Genomic DNA, 19,434 nt, shown 5'->3' on the forward strand with positions numbered 1-19,434 from the left:
ATAAAATTTTATAAAATAAATTAAAATACTAGGAAAATCCACCAAAAAATTAATTTTTCCCTTCCAAAACTTAAAATGGCCATATCGCCTTAACTAAGCCTCGTAGAGCAAAAGTAAGGTTAATTCGTGAGCACTTCTCAAAATTTAGTTTTATGATGAAAATCCACCAAAAAACTAAAAATGGCCATATCTCCTTAACTAAGCCTCGTATAGCAAAAGTAAGGTTAATTCGTGATTACTTCCGAAAATTCAGTTTTTGATGAAAAAAATTAATTTTTCCCTTCCAAAACTTAAAATGGTCATATCTCCTTTACTAAGCCTCGTAGAACAAAAGTAAAGTTAATCCGTGATCACGTCCAAAAATTCATTTTTTTGATGAAAATCCACCAAAAAATTAATTTTTCCCTTCCAAAACTAAAAATGGCCATATCTCCTTAACTAAGCCTCGTAGAGCAAAAGTAAGGTTAATTCGTGATCACTTTCAAAAATTCAGTTTTTTGATGAAAATCCACCAAAAAATTAAAATTTCCTTTCCAAAACTTTAAACGGCCATATCTCCTTAACTAAGCCTCGTAGAGCAAAAGTAAGGTTAATTCGTGATCACTTCTCAAAATTTAGTTTTATGATGAAGATCTACCAAAAAAATAGTTTTTCTCTTTTAAAACTAAAAATGGCCATATCTCCTTATCTAAGCTTCGTAGAGCAAAAGTAAGGTTAATTCGTGATCACTTCCAAACATTCAGTTTTTTGATGCAAAACCACCAAAAAATTATTTTTTCCCTTCCAAAACTTAAAATGGCAATGTCTTCTTAACTAAGCCTCGTAGAGCAAAAGTAAGGTTATGTGATCACTTCCAAAAATGCAGTTTTTAGATGTTAATTGACCAAAAAATTAATTTTTCCCTTCCAAAACTTAAAATGGCCATATCTCCTTAACTAATCCTCGTAGAACAAAAGTAAGGTTAATTCGTATTTATTTCCCCAGAGGGAAAATGAAATCGAATTTACGAAAACTAAGCAATGTAGAATAAATAAATGGGCGATTTTGCACTTGAATCTTGTTTTTTTATTTAATTTTTTTTGTTTTTTGCAAAAACTAATTCTAGATGTTTTTCATGGTTTTTAACATGTATTACATATAGGCAATTTGTTGTTTTTTTTTCCTTAAATCTTAATAATAGAAAAGTGTTCGATAGCTATTGTGGGGTTGTTGTTCGCCAATAATTTGTTGTATATACTTTATAAGTTATCTGCAAGAACCAAAGGACAATCAAAACAACACACATACATAGTTTAAATATACAAAATTAATTTTTCGTAATGAGCTTGAGACCAACAAAAATTTTCTTTCTGAGAAAAAGCACGATTGGAAACCTTTGAATGTTTAAAACAGAAATAATAATATGTAGTAGGAATTAACTAAGTCTTAGTTAGAATTTACTAGTGGGCACCACCACCACCATGAGCATGGCCCGCCCTCAAATAGGCACTGCCGGCAGGAGCCCCGGCAGTAGTCCCTGCTGCGCCACCACCACTACCGCTAGACGCGGGTTTATCCAATGACTGACCCGACACTTCGGAGGATGTGGAGGGAGCATCTAGATTCTTGAGCTGTTGCTGCCACATTTCGGCATACAGACCATCTTCACGCAATAACAAGTCCTCATGTCGTCCCTGTTCGGCAATGCTGCCATCCTTTAGCACTAAGATTTCATCCGCATGTATGATTGTGGATAGCCTATGGGCTATTATAATTGTGGTCCTGTTCGCGCATACCTTATGCAGGGCGGCTTGTATGTTCCTTTCGGTGTTGGTGTCTAGAGCCGAGGTGGCCTCATCCAATAACACCAGTACTGGGGCCTTCAACAGGGTTCTGGCTATGGCAACCCTTTGCTTTTCGCCACCACTTAAACGCAAACCACGTTCACCCACTTTGGTCTCATAGCGATCGGGGAAACCTAAAATGCGATCGTGTATATCTGCCATTCGCGCCGCTACATACACCTCATCTGGCGAGGAACCAATTTTGCCATATTCGATATTATAGTAAATGGTGTTGTTAAATAACACTGTGTCCTGGGGCACTACACCTATGGCTTGCCTCAAGCTCTGCTGTGTTACCAGTTTGATATTTTGGCCATCAATGGTAATGGCCCCACTTTGCACATCATAGAAACGGAAAAGCAATCGTACAATGGTACTTTTTCCCGCACCTGAAGGCCCCACTATGGCCACAGTTTTGCCGGATGGCACCGAAAAGGAAATATTTTTCAATACAATCTTCTCTGGGCTATAACCAAAGCTGACATTTGAGAATTCTATGCCACCACCTGCCGTCAGCAAAGGAGAGCTGCCGGGAGCATCCACTACTTCTTCTTCCTCCTTGAGCAAATCGAACATATTTTCCATATCCACAAAATTCTTTTGTATTGCTCGATAATAGGTGCCAAACCAATTCAAAGGCATATACAAATCCATTAGATATGTGAAGAAAAGCACAAAATCACCCACAGTAAGAGTTTGATGATGCACCACCAGATAGACACACAACATGGAACCGGTCAGCAGACCAAGACATAGAATAATATTTTGTGAAGTGTTTAGAATGTTTAGGGTCAAAAGTGACAAGAATTCTTCTTTCTGAAAATGGAAATGTATATTAGTTGTTGTTTTTATTTATTGGAGTTTTTTCTTCAGGAGGGATGACTGTTACCTGATATTTTTTGATGGCTTCGCGATAAGCATTCACTTCATATTGCTCGGCACCATAGTATTTGACTGTTTCGAAATTTAATAGAGAATCCACACTTCTAGCCCTTTGCTCATTATCGGCCAGATTCATACGCCTTTGGTATTGCGTGCGCCATTCTGTTACCAATATCGTGGCCACTAAAAATTGGGAGAAAAAGAGAGTAGAATGTTTTAGGTAAAAACTTAATGGTATTGGCATAAACTCAACAAAAATTATTCTAATAATTATTCCGGAAGGAAAAGGTCTGTTAAAGAAGATGAGGCCTCCGTAAAGACGAAGAGCCCGTAAACTATCCAACCAGTAAACTCTGTAAACGAAGATCAAGGGTACCTAAACAAACCCGAAGGGTCCAAAAATGTAGTGAAGGGTACGCAAACTAAGATAAAGGAACCCCAAACGAATGCAAGGGTCGGTAAACAAAGATAAAGCATTTGTAAAAAAAGAGAAAAGATCTGTAAACGGAGATGAAGGGTCCCTAAACGAAGATGAAGGGTACGTAAAAGAAGATGTTGGGTTCGTAAGGGAAAATGGAGACTATGTAAACGAAGATAAAAGGCCCGTAAAAGATAAAGCGTTCGTAAATGGAGATGAAGGGTTTGCAATCAAAGACAAAGAGTTCGTCAACGAAGATGAAGGATCCGTAAACAACCCCATGGCAACCAGTTGTACGTACCGGATTGGCTCGATGGAGTTTTTCATCAACAAGGGCTGCCGCTTCAGTGTACAACACACTGCTAGAACAACAACAAGCATCCGTAAACGAAGATGAACAGTCCCTTAACGAAAATAAAGGGTCCGTAAACGAATATGAAGGATTTGTAAACGAAGATGAAGGACCCGTTAACGAAGATGAAGGGTCCCTTAACGGAGACAAAGGGTCGATTTGTAAACGAAGATGAAGATCCTGTTAACGAAGATAAAAGGTCCATAAGCGAAGAAGAAGGGTCCCTAAACAAAGATAAACAGTCGGTCAACAAAGATAAAGATAAAGTGAAGAAGAAGAGTCCCCAAACAAAATAAACGTTCGGTACAATACAAATATAAAACACATTTGAGGAAGATCATTTCTAAAACAACGTTTATTTCCACACCCACTTTAACATTTGAATTTACTGCATTTGACAATCAAGGTAGTTTCGTTGAGGACAAGACGGTTCTAAAAAGGTGATCTCACGCGAACAACTGTTAGCAGCCGGCCTGGTTTGGCGGTATTAAGATGACAGATTTTTGTTTGCATTCTCTTTTTTGTTATCTTCTTTCTCGCATTTTCTCTGCTCATGTATGCACATGTACACACACACGCACACAAATTTCTTTGTGTGTGTTAAAAAAAAACGTCGATCAGCTTGATGGCAAGATGGCGGATTGCACCATATGATTTGTGGTTGTTGTACAAATGAGACCACCTTTACTTATTTCACCATGCGTTGGGGGTAGATTTTTGTTGTTGTGCATTAGCACGATGAAACTACCTTGAGTGGCGAATGTTGTAAACTGAAATGTCAAAGCGGTTTTAGAAATAAACTTTGCTTTACATTTTATCTTCTTCAAATTTGTTTTATATTTGTACTTTCATCATTATAACACTGTTTTGTTGCTTATGTGTCGAATATCGAATCAATAGAACATCTTTTAAAGGCTTTAGAAAAAAATCACAGCTTTGTTATCAAGCCTTTGGCATTAAGATTTCCTATAAAATCAAAACAAAAATAAAAAAAATTGTGCTCAGCTGCTCGCATGAAACAAAAACATTTGATGGCTGTCAAATTTCGCTCGCAAAACAAATAAAAATTTCTGCAATTATTTTACAATTGACAGCAATCAAATGTTTTTGTTTCCATTCCAAAACACGCTTTTTTATCTATCTATTTAATTTATTTTTCGCAAATAAATAAATAATAAAAAAACCAAAAATGCTGCCGGCAATGGTTTCAAGTGTTGACACTATTTTTGTTTTTTTTCATTTTCCTCAGAAGCAAAACACTAATTTTCCGCCGTTTTTTTATATGGAGTTTGAAAAGCTGAACAGAATTCTCCGCTTATTATATAATTATTAGCATAGCCTTATGGGAACTTTACATGGCACATCATGTGTGGTCATTGTAATAGTATTGTTGAAAATAAATGTGTATGCGACACATGTAAACCTCACCATCAGTCATGGCTGAAAAATCAAAACCATTTGATTTTTTCGATGATTGCCATCTATCAATTACAGTTTGCACAGAAATGTTTAAACATTACTTGACAAATATAAAAAAAAAAAAAATAAAAAAAATATGCTGTGCTCAAAAGTGAACAAAGGTATGGAAAATTAAATGAAACAAGAAATAGCGTGCTAAGCTCGATCATCATGGGAACGCATTTGTCAAGTTTTTTGTCCGGTATCTATTAAAGGCAAATAAAGGATAATGGATAATACTGAGTTTACATGGCACATCTGATGTATGGTCATTGTAATAGTATTGATGAAAACAAAGGTGTATTCGTTACATGTATACATAACCATCAGTCATGGCTGAAAAATCAAAATCATTTGATTTTTTTTCGATGAATGACGTCTTTCGATTACCATTTACAAAGAAATGTGCAATCATTAATTGACAGATATTGAAAAACACCTTCTGTGGCAAATAAGGTTAAGAAATGAGAAGTAAAGTATGAAAAATTTAATAATGTCAAGGAAGAGAACAAATCGATGTACCGTTTTAGGCAAAAGCTGTAATCAACACGTACACACGATGGGAACGATCATGATGTTCCATGTAAACTCTGCTTAAGATTAGCTATGCTATTGAAGCTATATCAGGTTATGGAGCGATTCGGGCCATACTTGTTTTGGAATTTTAAGATCATAGTAGAAGTCATTGTACACAATTTCAACCAAATTGGGTAAGAATTGCGCCCTATAGGCGCTAAAAAAGGCTTATTATCAGCCAAATCGGATAATAATTGTGCTCTCTAGAGGCTCAAGAAGTCAAAATCCGACATCGGGTTATATGGCAGCTATATTGGGTTATGAACCATACTTAGCAGAGTTGTTGGAATTAAAAACAAAACACCTCGTGCAAAATTTCAGCCAATACGGTTTGGTATTGCGCCCTCTACACCTCAAGAAATATAATCGGGAGATCGGTTATAATGGGAGCTATATTAGGTTATGAAGCGATTTAAACCATATTGGTATAGTTATTGGACGTCATATCAAAACACCTTATGCAAAATTTCAGACAAATCGGATAAGAATTGCGCCCTACAGAGGATCAAGAATTCAAGATCCAAGATCGATTTATATGGCAGCTATATCAAAAAAAAAAATGGACCGATATAGCCCATTTACAATCCTAACCGACCTACACTAATAGGAAGTATTTGTGCAAGTGAAGCGTATTTGACATTTGTCTTCTTATAATGGACGCCAATACACCCATAGTTAAGCCCGGTTACAAAGCAATTTACTGGACTCTTCCTTTGCATGACCATTCACCCGATTTGTCGTTTTTTTTGTTCTATTTGGGACACAAATCAGCTGTTTGACTGATAGCGTACCAGTGAATAGAAGCAATAAGCTTAGTACGGCAGGCTCTAATTGTCCGTAAGCGAAAAAAAAACGCTCCGCGAACGAAGATTAACGTATATAAAAGGTCCGTAGGTAAGCTTTGGTTAAATCAGGACGCTTAAGGATAGAGGTTAAGTATAGCGAAGACTTCAAGGACTACATTCACCCGGTAGCTATTTACAGCATCTGCTACCGTGTCTAGACCTGCTTTATATGCCGCTTGATCTAGAGATTTCCTCTTGTAGCGCTGAACCTCACGCTCTAGATCATGTAGATCTACCTTAAGGCTTCTGGGCGGTGGATATCTGTCCACAAGATGTCGATTTGGATGGTCTCTGCGATTACAGCACAAAGGTATTGCTTAGACAGCATGTAGTTATGTCTTCGTACTGGTAGGATCTTTGTCTTCTAATGGAGATGGTCCACATGAGAACTGAGGAAACAGCCCGTCGCAGTTCGGAGGGTGGGATTCCGACAGATCTGAATATTATTCTACTACTGCGTGTCACAAAGCTTACGAGACCACACTGGCGCTGCATAACTTACCACAGACCGGCTAATTGCTTTGAACGTGGTCAACAAGGTTTGTTTGTCTGCTAGTGCTGCAGCCTTATAAGTGGGCAATAGGAAACTTGGATTGGCTTGGCCCATTTTCTTTTGAATGTTATTTGTATATGGGTATATACAAAAACTTGGTTAAGTCCTAGGTGTCACCCTCTTCTATCCTTTTCATAAATTTCACTGCCCCTTAAGTATAGTTTGTTTTGTTTTCATTATACTCACATATATACAAAAACATTGTTAGGAACACAATCAAGCCAAACCACCAGTTGAAGGCATATACAAAATAAACCACAGCAACAATTAAATCCACAATTGTGGGCGTTATTGAGAATATGATGTAATTCAAGAGATTATTAATGGAATCTGTGCCACGATCCATAATGCGCAAGACTTCGCCAGTTTTGCGCTGTAAATGCCAACGCAGTGAGAGTTGATGTAAATGCTGGAAGAGATCCACTTCGATTTCACGCGTTGTATACTGCTGAACTTTAATCCACAGGAAAGAGCGAAGATTGTTGAAAAGGCCCATGGTGCCAGTGCCGCCACCCTGAAGAAATGAAAGGCCAACATAAATCAAAACAAAATCCCAGCGGAAAACTATGGGATCAATGGTTAAGCTGTCCACTGGAATAAAATTAAAAAAAAGACAGAGTTAGCAAAACGGGTAAGTTTGTGTGTTAAAAAAAAGGAAACTCATACCCAATTTTTTGCGATATATGGGCAAATACAATTTAATGACACGTCCCGCAGCCAATAGCAGTATACAAATCATAACAGCTATCTGCAGCAATGCATCCTTTTTGGGCCATAAATAGGGCAATAGTTTACGCATCTTTTTGAAGAAGTTTCTAAAAGCCGAGCCTGTATTGAGGTTTCCATTTTCCGTAGTTTGATTTTCCTCATCTAAGCGTTGATGCATGTTAAAGGGTAGTGGGGTGCCAGGAGCCTTGAGGCCCAAGACAAATATCAGCAGTGAGGCTATGTAGCGGGTGACAAAAAGGCCCATTTCAATTTTATCTTTGTTACTGGAAGATGAGTTTAAAAAAATAACAATGAGTATTACAAAATGGCAACTATGGCAAGTTACGTTACGTTTTCAAATTGAACCACCAATCCTCATGCCTTAGATTTATAAAGGCCAAAGATTCATTGATAAAAGCCAGGGTCCAAAACAGCAATAACACCAAGCCGTGACCTCGTGTGGGTAATGAGGGCAATTGATACCATCTTTCTTTGATAACCAGATATATGGACATGGGATAGGCCACACATATGAAACAGGTTGACAAAATCTAAAAAAAATCAATCATACACAAAATTTAAGAAATTTTCTCTAAAATTTTTCTTCAAAAGAATATTTTACCATATAGCCATAGACAGCACTTCCTTCATAAATGCGGGCATTCAATAAAAATCGTATCAGCTGCAGTGCAGGAAAGAATGCCAACAGAAACAATTGAAAGCCATATAAACGTGATTTGGGTATCAATGTGGGATCTGTAATACGCGTTGCATACTTCATGTACATCATCAATTGCATCAGGCCAAAAATCATCAGAAAGCCACAACAAACGGCCGATCCCACCGTGTCCATAAAGCAGTGTGAGATGCCATGATTAATCCAGATTTGGGAGAGGGTAACATTTGGCGGGCAGTATAACATGTTGTCTTCTTTATCCTTAACCTACCACCGCCTGTAAAATACGACAAACAAGTGAGTGATTGAATTATTAAATTTTGTTGGTGAGATGTCACCATATAGCAACGAATTCACAATTTTCCATACTAACTCAGTGATTAAGTGAATCATCTGCACTTATCCATGACGAGAAATTTACAAATGTTTTTGTTGCCATCTATTTTGTTAAAAATAAACTTTTTGCTTGCTATATTACTACTGGGGGCATTCCCTGTTCTTATCTTCTCTACTATTAAAAATGTGCTGCTTATGGTTTTGCGCTTTTGTTTCGAGATAAATTAATTTTTAATTGACACCAAAACCAAAGCATGGATGGTTCCACATTTAAATGTGTGACTATGAAAAATGTGCTGTTCATGACAGTTTTTATCTCTTAACACCTTTATCGTGGTTAAGACATATGTTAACAAAAATAATTTTTGGCCCAATGTTGGTATGTTGGTAATGAATTGAGGCTTCGGGGAAATTACAAAGGTAGCGTCTATACTGGGGCCGGATAGAAAAAGGATAGGATAAGGATAGGATAGGATAGGATAAGGATAGGATAAGGATAGGATAAGGATAGGATAAGGATAGGATAAGGATAGGAAAAGGATAGGATAACCTTTTCCTATCCTTATCCTACCCTTTTCCTATCCTTATCCTATCCTTATCCTATCCTTATCCTTATCCTTATCCTATCCTTATCCTATCCTTATCCTATCCTTATCCTATCCTTATCCTATCCTTATCCTATCCTTATCCTATCCTTATCCTATCCTTATCCTATCCTTATCCTATCCTTATCCTATCCTTATCCTATCCTTATCCTATCCTTATCCTATCCTTATCCTATCCTTATCCTATCCTTATCCTATCCTTATCCTATCCTTATCCTATCCTTATCCTATCCTTATCCTATCCTTATCCTGTGGTATGAGGATAAGGATAGCATAGGATAGGATAGGATTGGATAAGATAAGATAAGATAAGGATAGGATAAGAATAAGTATAGGAAAAGGATAGAAAAAGAGTAGTATAAGGATATGTCAGCTCAAAGCGATTACAGGTTATCCGTGGGAAGTAGTGAAACATGAGACTATCTAAAAACCATCCTCGCTAACACATTTAATACCTCAAGGAGGTGTTCTGTCTTCTCTACTTTGGAATGTAGCTATTAACAATATATTATTGTCTCTGGAAGGAAAAGGTCTAAAAATGGTCGCGTATGCTGATGACGTGGCAATTGAGGTTAGGGGTAAGTTTCCCAGCACTCAAGAGATATACTTCAGGAAGTTCTACGTGCAACAGCAAAGTGGGCCACCGAAAGTGGTCTAGGTATAAATCCATGCAAGGCAGAAGTAGTTCTTTACAGCCGGAGATACAAGTTGCCTACAGTGAAACCTGTCTCCTTTGGTCGAGAGAATGTTCCATTTACAGAAAGCGCAAAATACTTTGGTGTTTTGCTGGATAGGAAATTGAACTTCAAATCCAACATTTTGGAAAGGGTAAGAAAGGCAACTCTTGCCCTATACACCTGCAAGAGAGCCATTGGCAAAAGTTGGGTATATACTGCAGTTGTCAGACCTATAATGCTATATGGTGATGTGGTCTGGTGGACGGCGCTTTAAAAGTGCACCTACTCTTCAATACTTAACCGGATCCAAAGGATGGCTTGTTTGTGCATCAAAGCCGCACTGAGGACGACACCATCTGATGCACTGAATTTAATGTCTCTGGGCATTGTGGCTGCCTAAATTGTAGCAATCACTACCGTGAGTTTAAGGGAGTTTTCTCATTGGCCATGTGGTGGCTACGGACACTGTGTTATCCTTGATACAATTTCCAATGTTCCAGGCAGTGTGGATTATACCCTACCTGAGCCGTTTTTTGATAAAAAGTTCTGTATCACTATTACTGATAGAACCGATTGGGACTACGATATCCCTTGTAACAGAAGTTATATAGACCTCTATACGGATGGTTCCAAACTAAAGGACCAGGTGGATTTTAGGATGTACTCTAAAGATCTAGAACTGGTCATATCGAAAAGGTTACCCGTGTGTATGCAGCGGAGATCTTTGCAATCAAGGAAGTGGTGTAATGGCTAAGATATAATGTCATTACGACGATTGGCATAAATATTTTGTCAGTAGTCCTTGGAAAGCATTTAATTGTATCTTCACAAGAGTAGGAATTTTCTTTTGAATGACTTGATATACATGAGAATTGAGATGACAGACTTTTGCAGCATTTTGCCAATTCTCAGTGATGCGTGTCGCTGGGCTGACGAGTCTACACCGTCGCTACATAATTTACCACTGAGCGACCATTGGCGTATATGATTTAACCATGGTTTGTATAACAGCAGGCCATGTCGGGAGAAGTTATAAAGGCTCTTAAATGTAACATCAAGTATTTTGGTATAATTGGTGGCCAGAATCGTTACCAAAACGAGTCCAAAATGTAGTTGCCGCAAAATTCGCATGTCCACGTAGTGAATAAGATATTGGACATTTCCAAACTTTATGCTGCTGCATGTTGCAAAATTGGTCGTTGACACTTTCTTTCGACCAAGTTACATCTTCATGTTGATCTCCTTCTGATAGGGTGAGGTTGATTTCTTAACGAGGTAGACTGTGCCCATTGGTCTGATGTGTTTGAACATTAGTGTAGAGAGTCCATCTGGTCCATCGTCCGTCTGTCGGCGAAAGCACGCTCTTGTTTGCCTAAAAAGAGACACCAGGAAAAGAACTCGGCAAATGCGATTCATGGTGGAGGCTATATAAGATTCAGCCTGGCCGAAGCACGCTTTTACTTGTTTTTCTTGAGAACGTTTGACTTTATCCATATCTGTGTTCGATTTGTCAGGTTTTTCGCGAAAGGTATTTCATTTGATTTCATGCAATGCGAAGCCATCAGGCCTTTAAACTATCACACTAAGCATTAGAAGTTCTTATCTAACATAAGTTAAAAAAAACTACTAATTTTTTGTCAGTTCTTTGATACCGTGACTCCATTAGATTAAGAATTGGGAATGCTCTCTTCTCTCTCCCTTTTGTCTTGCTTGCTAAAATGTGCTGAAAGGTTTGCTCTACAACGGACGAATACAAGGAGAATCTTCAGAATATATTTTGAAATAAATTTAATTTGCATTAACTGAACACAAAGCGTGTGTACAAAGTCCAGTTCAATGTATCCAACTGGTTGTCAACATTTAAAATTTGTGATTTATGTTTTGTAAATTTGAAATAAACGGGCAAAAAATATTTGTACGAACTTTTATGAATCATAAACTGGAAGTGGAAAAAAAACGTTATCTTAAGTGATAAACTGTTAACTTCCTTCGGTCTTATAATAAAGTCTCAATGCTCCAGACTTTTGCCAAAGTATGCCTGCTACTATTTTATTGGATTGGTTATCCCTCTATTGGGCAATAGTCATTTAAAACAATGGGGCTTCATTGTATTTCCCTAGAAACCCTTCGAGCACATTTATCTTTTTTGACATATAAATTACACTCACTTTTAGCAATAAGGGGCCGAATTCAAACACAACAATCGCATATAGATGTGGCAGAGGACTTTTCTATGATATCTCACAACGTCGCAATTCTTTTAATAGCCGGAAAGAATTCACTGTCTCGAAAAGCTACAATCCACTAAATGCACATTGTATAGCAGCTAAGAGTCGTAAAACTATTGATAAAAAATCCATTGACCGTAAAATTTATTAATTAAATGCATAATTATGCAATTTTTTACCCTTAGCTGCACAGGTATGTCGGTGTTAAATTATTGGACAACTTTCTCTCCGGCGGTGTAGGAACACTTTGACATTCGTTTTTTTTATAATTCTTTTATCCCGTTTATATCTATTTTATTTAATTTCACAATATGTTGCACTCATTACACTTTTTGTTGCGGCTTCAACAGTTAATAGTGTTAATAAAAACATAAATTTACATTGGTGCTGTGGTTCTGTTTGTTTGACAATAACAAAATAAAAGTCACGATAGAGTTACCATATGATGGATGACAGCTGTGGTGATGCCAATGCAGATGTTCAAGGCACAAATGGGCCATTCACACTTAAAAACAAGTTGAACGATTTGTGTTGTATATTAACAAACAGTAGTGGAGTTCTGTAATGTAATTTAACAAAAATCGTTTATTTTAAAAGCGATAACAGAAAAGGTAACGAATTTGGAAGTCAGTAGCCACTTTGAACGATACACCAAGTGGGATTTAAAAAGGTGGTCTCACTCAAACAGCTGTAAACAGCGTGTTAGGTTTGATGGTATTTAGATGTTCGATTTTTGTTCGCATTCTCTTTGTTGATATCTTCTTTCTCGCATATTCTCTGCTCACAAACACGCACACAAATTTCTTTCTTTCAATGGCGACATAAATGTGTTAGCTGCAACCGAAAATTTTACCATTAGTCGAAAATAGAATAGCGTTCCAAGCGTCTCGATCTTCTGCGCTCCTCCTATAATCTCTTACGCCAAGAAGAAGACGTGTTTTTGTGCTCCTTGTATATGAATATTTTCTATCATAATCCGAATTGTTTGTATCACAAAATTAAGCACAGTTCAATCCATTTTTCTTTGCTCAGTAACCGGTGTCATCTAACAAGCGCCAAATAAATAAACACAAATAAATAAACACAATAACCAACATAAAGATATTATTGTGTTTCACAAAGTGTCAAAGCCAAACTTAACAAAACCAAGCCACACAAGCACACACATATACATACATTTATATAAACACTCTTGAAGAGCAACGAAACAGAAAAATAAATATGTCCATCAAAACAACAGAGGAACAACAGAGTCTGCTGGCAGACATCATGCACGCCAACAATCTCTTAGAACATGATATTATGGAGAAGCTAACGGCATCTGCAAAGCGTGACAGAGAAGAGAGCTCTCAGCCAGAGAATAACTCAAAAACTCCACGTTTGGCCAGAGAAACACAACAACAATCAAAGCTGCTACTGGAAATTGAAAAGTGTTTTCAAAAACAGTCGCTGCAAATAAATAAAGCTTTTGGTGAGTTTGAAGAGAAATTCTCACACATATTTAAAAGGTTGGAGGATGTAGAAACAAAAATATTAAACACACTAAACTCTCGAATACAACAAATAGAAAACAATGTTGACAACATCTGTGAGAGATTAAACAAGATCGAAGAAATCACTGTTAATGATATCTATAATCAAATTAGAAAGTTGGAGGAAAGAGAGAGCGAAAAGGAAGATACTGAAAGCATCCAAACCGAGATTCAAAACTTAAAGATGCAAATAAGAAAACAAGATAATCTTGCAGTCTCATGCGACCTACGAATTAATGGAATTCCCGTTTCCGAGACCTGGTTCAGTGCATCCATTACAGACAACATTATCAACACTTCCGATTACAATGTCGTAAGAAATGACAGGCGTAGCGTTGGCGGAGGCGTTGCAATATACATTAGAAAGAAGTTTTCTTTCAAACCTGTCTCGAAATCTACGGAAGATAATAAAATCGAATACGTTTTTATTGAATCAATGATACATAATCGGAAAACACTAATTGGCTCTATCTATAGACCAAATTGTATGATCCCATATGATTCGCTAATTACTGCCATGATGGACATCACTGTCAATTTTGTTGACATAATCATAGCCGGCGACTTAAACAGCAATTTGCTGAACGATACCAGATTAACGGATACTTTTAAATCAATCGGCATTCACACCGTAAACACAAATACACCAACTCACTTTTCAAATTCTTCAAATAGTCTTCTGGACATTTTTCTGGTAGATAGCCCTACCAAAGTTTTACTCTATGATCAGCTAAGCGTACCATGTTTTTCCAGGCATGACTTAATCCTTATGACTTATGACTCCCATCCACCACCAGAGGATCAGGAACAGCCATTTTTTAACTTTTCGAAAACCAATTTTAATACATTATCACATGAACTTTCTAACATTAATTGGAATGCAATATACGATTTTCAGTCAACAGATGATCAACTGGATTTTATCGACAAAAATCTAACACATTTGCTAGAATGTTCGGTGCCGTTAAAAAAAACAAGAATAAGGAAAAATGATAAATGCTGGTTTAATGAAAATATAACGGAGCTAATAAGGAAAAGAGATATGGTGTATAAACGTTGGAAAAGGTTCAAAACTCCACAACTCTACGATGATTTCCGAGCAGTGAGAACGGAAGTCAATAAAGCCATAAAAAAATCGAAGGCAACGTATTACGAAAATAGATTCCGTTCTGCGATGGATTCGAAGAGCAAATGGCAAACTATTAGGGAAATTGGTATAGGCAAGTCAAGTTGCGTTAATATCGACGCAAATCCTGATGACATCAATAAAATGTTCGTATCTACTCCCACTAACCATGAGCCCAGTTCCCATTCCCAAAATATCAATTTAATTCCACAGCGATATCCAATATTTCCATCATTTTCCAGCTTCGAATTTTCATGTGTGTATCCAGGTGATGTCATTAGCAGCTGTCTGTCCATTAAATCAAATGCTGCTGGATTTGACAACATATATCCACAGTTTGTAAAAATCGTCTTGCCAAGTATAGCTCCATATATTACCTACTTGTTCAACACTATTATAACTACGGCCCAATACCCTAGGGCATGGAAACACTCTAAAATACTTCCAATTCCAAAGTCGACCGGAAACCATGAATATCGCCCTATAGCCATTTTGCCGTACCTATCAAAAGCGTTTGAGCGTATTATACATTTACAAATTGGCGAGTATCTTCAGCGCCATGAATTGCTCACCGTACATCAATCTGGATTTCGTCCCAAGCATAGCTGTATTACGGCCTTAGTTGATGTCGCTGAAAATATACGATCTGGCATTGATGACGGACTTATAACATTTCTAGTCTTACTGGACCACTCAAAGGCTTTTGACTGCGTCAATCACGATACTCTATGCAGAAAACTACAACAAAACTTTAATTTTTCTATCACCGCAGTGAGACTGATTTCAAACTATTTAAACTGTCGAACTCAGTCCGTAGTAATAAAAAAAGTTACTTCCAAACCACTGCCTGTTAAAGCTGGCGTACCTCAAGGGTCAATTTTAGGCCCACTTCTATTCTGCTTGTATATTAACGAATTACCAAACATTCTTAAACATACAAAAATACATATCTATGCAGATGACGTGCAAATATATTTAAACTGTCCCAAATCGCAAATTTCTGAGGGTATAATGAAGCTTAATACGGATTTACAAGCAATTTACTCGTGGGCCCTAGCAAACCATCTTATGATAAATCCCAAAAAATCAAACTTTTTACTTATAAATAACCGAACGAGTGCAGTTACATGCGAACATTTGGTCAAGATTGGAAATCAAAACATTTTACAAGTTCCCAAGGCAAAAAACTTGGGCGTTATTTTTAATCAAACCCTAACATGGAGTGATCATGTTGTTGCTGCCACTGGAAAAGTCTTTGGTATGCTGAGAACGTTATACCAGACACAATATTTTACACCTATTCACATTCGAACCCTCTTGGCCAAATCCTATCTTATACCGGTTCTAATTTATGGAAGCGAATTATTTACAAACTGCGATTCAAGAAGCAAACATAGACTAGAAGTTGCATACAATTCGATCCTAAGATACGTTTATGGACTGAAAAGATTTGAGAGTTGTTCAGCTTTTCGTAAAAGCCTGTATGGAGTGGATATTGCAAACGTTCTGAATATTAAATCACTGGTACTTTTACACAAAATTATATATACTAAAACACCATCGTACTTGTATGATAAACTGCAGCTTGGTAGAACCAACAGAAGGATTTTAATTGTACCAATGCGCCATAAATTGCTGGTATCGGAGTGGCAATTTTTCTTCACCGTTACCCGTCTTTGGAACTCCCTCCCATCATCAATACAACTTAATGGCGACGCAAATAAGTTCAAACAAAATCTTACAAAATACTTTCAAAGCCTATAAATTAAGTGATTTGTTTTTCCTATTCTTCCTCTCAATTAATTATTGTTAATGAATTATTGATTATTGATTATTGATTATTGATTTTTATTGCTAATGTAATTAAAATTAAAGCCGAACTTAATGATCCCTTTTGTTAGAATAACGATTCTAATCACATACTGTAATTATAAGATTTTAAATCTTGTTGTATGTGAAACCAAATAAATAAATAAATAAATAAATAAATAAAGTTTCGAGGTGTCTCTCACCGCTTGATCTTTCCATCGGGCTTTTGGCCGTCGCGGTGGGTGTATCATCGTGATCGCCTTCAAAAGATTTCTTCGCTGGAGCTTCTTCATTCATTCTGAAGACATGACCTACCCAACGCCACCGTTGTATTTTGATACGTTTGACTATGCTTACGTCGTCATACAGCTAATACAAGTCATGGTTCATACAATGCCGATACTCGCCATTAATGCAAACTGATCCATAAATTCTACGAAGAATCTTTCTCTCAAATACTCCAAGCACTACCTCACCTGCTTTCACAAGAATCCATGCCTCAGAACCATACAACAACATGAGTAGTATCAGTGTCTTGTATAGTGTAATCTTCGCCTGTCGAGAGGTGGCCTTGTTTCTAAACTGCTTATAAAATCCAAAGTAGCATCTTTTTGCCAGTATTATTCTTCACTTTATTTCAAAACTGATGTCATTCGTTTCGGTACAACGCGTTTTGGGAGTTGATACCCACCATTTCGATTTATCTCCATTTACTGCCAGGCCCATTTTCATGAATTCCCTTTCGATTCTTTCATAGGCTGCAGTTACTACTTCCGGTGACTGAACAATCATATCGATGTCGTCGGCATAGGCGAGGAGCATGTGTTCTCTTGTGAGTAGTGTGCCATATCTATTCACTTCTGCATCTCGTATAATCTTCTCCAGCAGGATATTAAAGAGAGATTACACGATAGGCTCTGTCCTTGTCTGAAACCTCGTTTGGTATTAAATGGTTCGGAGAGATTCTTTCCTATTCTTACTGAGGAACGCATATCAGCAAGTGTCATCCTGTATAGTCTTATTCATTTTGTAGGGATACCAAACTCAGACATGGCTTGAAATACCTTTGTATGTATACGTCATCAAAGAGGTGGTACATGTTGATTTGCCTTTCTCGGGTCTTTTCCAGGATTTGGCTCAGTGTGAATACCTGGTATATGGTGGATTACAAATTCTAAAACCTAATTATTTCATTGACTTTGGGTTGTAATCTTTCCCACAGTACGCTCGAGAGTATCTTGTATGTAATGGGAGGAGATTTATTCCTCTGTAGTTGGCGCATTCCGTCTTGTCTCCTTTCTTGTGTACGGGAGATAGTATGCTGAGGTGCCAATAATCGGGTCTGCGTTCTTCTAGCCGGAACGCGCTGAAAAGCTGATCCAAACGCTTTATCAGCGTGTCGCCTCCTGTCTTAAATAGTCCAGCGGGCAACTCGTCGGCTCTTGCTGCCTTGCTGTTCTTTAATCGGATCGCAGCTACTTGGAGCTCATTCTGACTAGGAGGTAAACATTCTATTCCATCATCAGGGATTGGTTCTGCGGTATCCTTTTCCTCGCCAACTTCAGACACTAGCAGCTGGGTAACATGTTCTTTCCATATCCTCAGCACACTACTTATATCAGTTACCAGATTCCTTCTTTGTATCTGCAAGAAGATGTGCCTGTACCAAAGCCATCGGTTTTGTTGTTTAGTTCGTTGGAAGAATTTCCGGACTTCATTTGGACTCCTGTACATCTCTTTCCGCTCACACTCACGACTTTCCATTGACTTCTTTCTGCGGAATAGAGACTTATTCTCTCTCCCTTTCACCCGGCAACTCTTCTTCATCCACAAACCGGTAAACAAAACAACCAAAGATTTGCGACACACATTTATTCCCGATAAATAAAATACAAAAGCGATGATTACAACCTCAATCCCATGGCAGCCGGTTGTACGTACCGGCCCTTTCGTCTTTTTTTGTCATGGGAAAGGTACCCCCCGGAGTGCCTTCTTTGCACGCCTCCATCATTGGTCGGTAAGGTGAAACCAGTGCATTTCCGATCTAGATTTGACCTTACGTCACTATGGGAGTACAATTGCACTGAATATGATGGAAAGTGCTTTGCGAAGACAGCCGTGGGTCACGACCTCAGGTCGTTGCACGGACCCAATTAAATCCAGAATTAGCGAGCTCAATATGGGAATAAATAGGGTAGTTAGCGAACATAAGCGTAATTTGTGGATGGAACACTTGGAGCAATGTAACTTAGGTACCGGTTGTTGTTGTAGCCACATTTATGTGAAGGTGACGATCCTCGTCAAGCTCATGTAGGTGAGCAAGCTTGTTGCGATCCAAAGGACCGATCGCCGAGGGAACATGGCACCAATAAATAACATTGTTATATCGAGCATCATAGGCACTCACTATTTATCCAAGAGCTGGTGACGCCCGGCCATTCAGTGAGACTATCCACTTGACACCGCTGATTGTCCGCGACTTACAGCAAAGCTTTTTGTGACAGCTATGGGCATCACACCGATTGGAGCTCAACGTTCTAGCCTGTGTGGTGCTCACAGCTATCCCGTGCCGGGACTAAGGAACCGGTATATGCAAGCTTTGGTCTACTATTAAGTCACTCTCGAATCCCGGTAGAAGGGATGATAGGACCTCAGTTACATTTTGGCGACGTAACTGTGACCGTCAATTTATTGTGCATCCTGAGAGTGACTGGGCTAGGAGGAAAGCCATTCGTCGTATTTGTGGTCTCCGAGCCGATGGAAAGCCATCACAATTCACCGTGGACGAAGTTACGAATGTCATCCATGAGAGCAATTCATCCAAGGCGTG

The 19,434-nt window shown here is 38.0% G+C and overlaps 1 protein-coding gene across 4 annotated transcripts; it reads right to left on the reverse strand.

The window, feature by feature from the left end:
• Positions 1-1,042: 1,042 nt before the first annotated feature.
• On the reverse strand, positions 1,043-12,561 carry LOC106081905 (ATP-binding cassette sub-family B member 6). Of its 4 annotated transcripts, none has more exons than XM_013244165.2 (8): positions 12,317-12,561; positions 12,078-12,235; positions 8,238-8,568; positions 7,967-8,166; positions 7,574-7,899; positions 7,094-7,498; positions 2,713-2,888; positions 1,043-2,639 (listed from the first exon to the last, which is right to left on the reverse strand). In XM_013244165.2, exons 3-8 carry the CDS (start codon positions 8,535-8,537, stop codon positions 1,440-1,442), a joined length of 2,607 nt encoding a protein of 868 aa, XP_013099619.2. In that variant the 5' UTR covers positions 8,538-8,568; positions 12,078-12,235; positions 12,317-12,561; the 3' UTR covers positions 1,043-1,439. The 4 variants fall into 4 exon arrangements, with proteins under 4 accessions (XP_013099619.2, XP_013099616.2, XP_013099615.2 ...); XM_013244162.2 differs by having other exon boundaries at positions 12,078-12,250; XM_013244161.2 differs by lacking the exon at positions 12,078-12,235.
• Positions 12,562-19,434: the final 6,873 nt, after the last annotated feature.

This window comes from Stomoxys calcitrans, chromosome 2 (genome assembly GCF_963082655.1).
Source record: "Stomoxys calcitrans chromosome 2, idStoCalc2.1, whole genome shotgun sequence".
In the NCBI taxonomy this organism is placed as follows: domain Eukaryota; kingdom Metazoa; phylum Arthropoda; class Insecta; order Diptera; family Muscidae; genus Stomoxys; species Stomoxys calcitrans.

What these genes read in the sequence shown, in the direction of transcription:
- LOC106081905 (XM_013244161.2), bottom strand. Translation starts at nt 8,537, where the DNA reads ATGTTATACTGCCCGCCAAATGTTACCCTCTCCCAAATCTGGATTAAT. An exon ending in CATATATCGCAAAAAATTGG is followed by an intron (nt 7,499 to 7,573) that starts GTATGAGTTTCC and finishes ATTTTATTCCAG; the next exon opens with TGGACAGCTTAACCATTGAT. An exon ending in AAGCCATCAAAAAATATCAG is followed by an intron (nt 2,640 to 2,712) that starts GTAACAGTCATC and finishes TTCCATTTTCAG; the next exon opens with AAAGAAGAATTCTTGTCACT.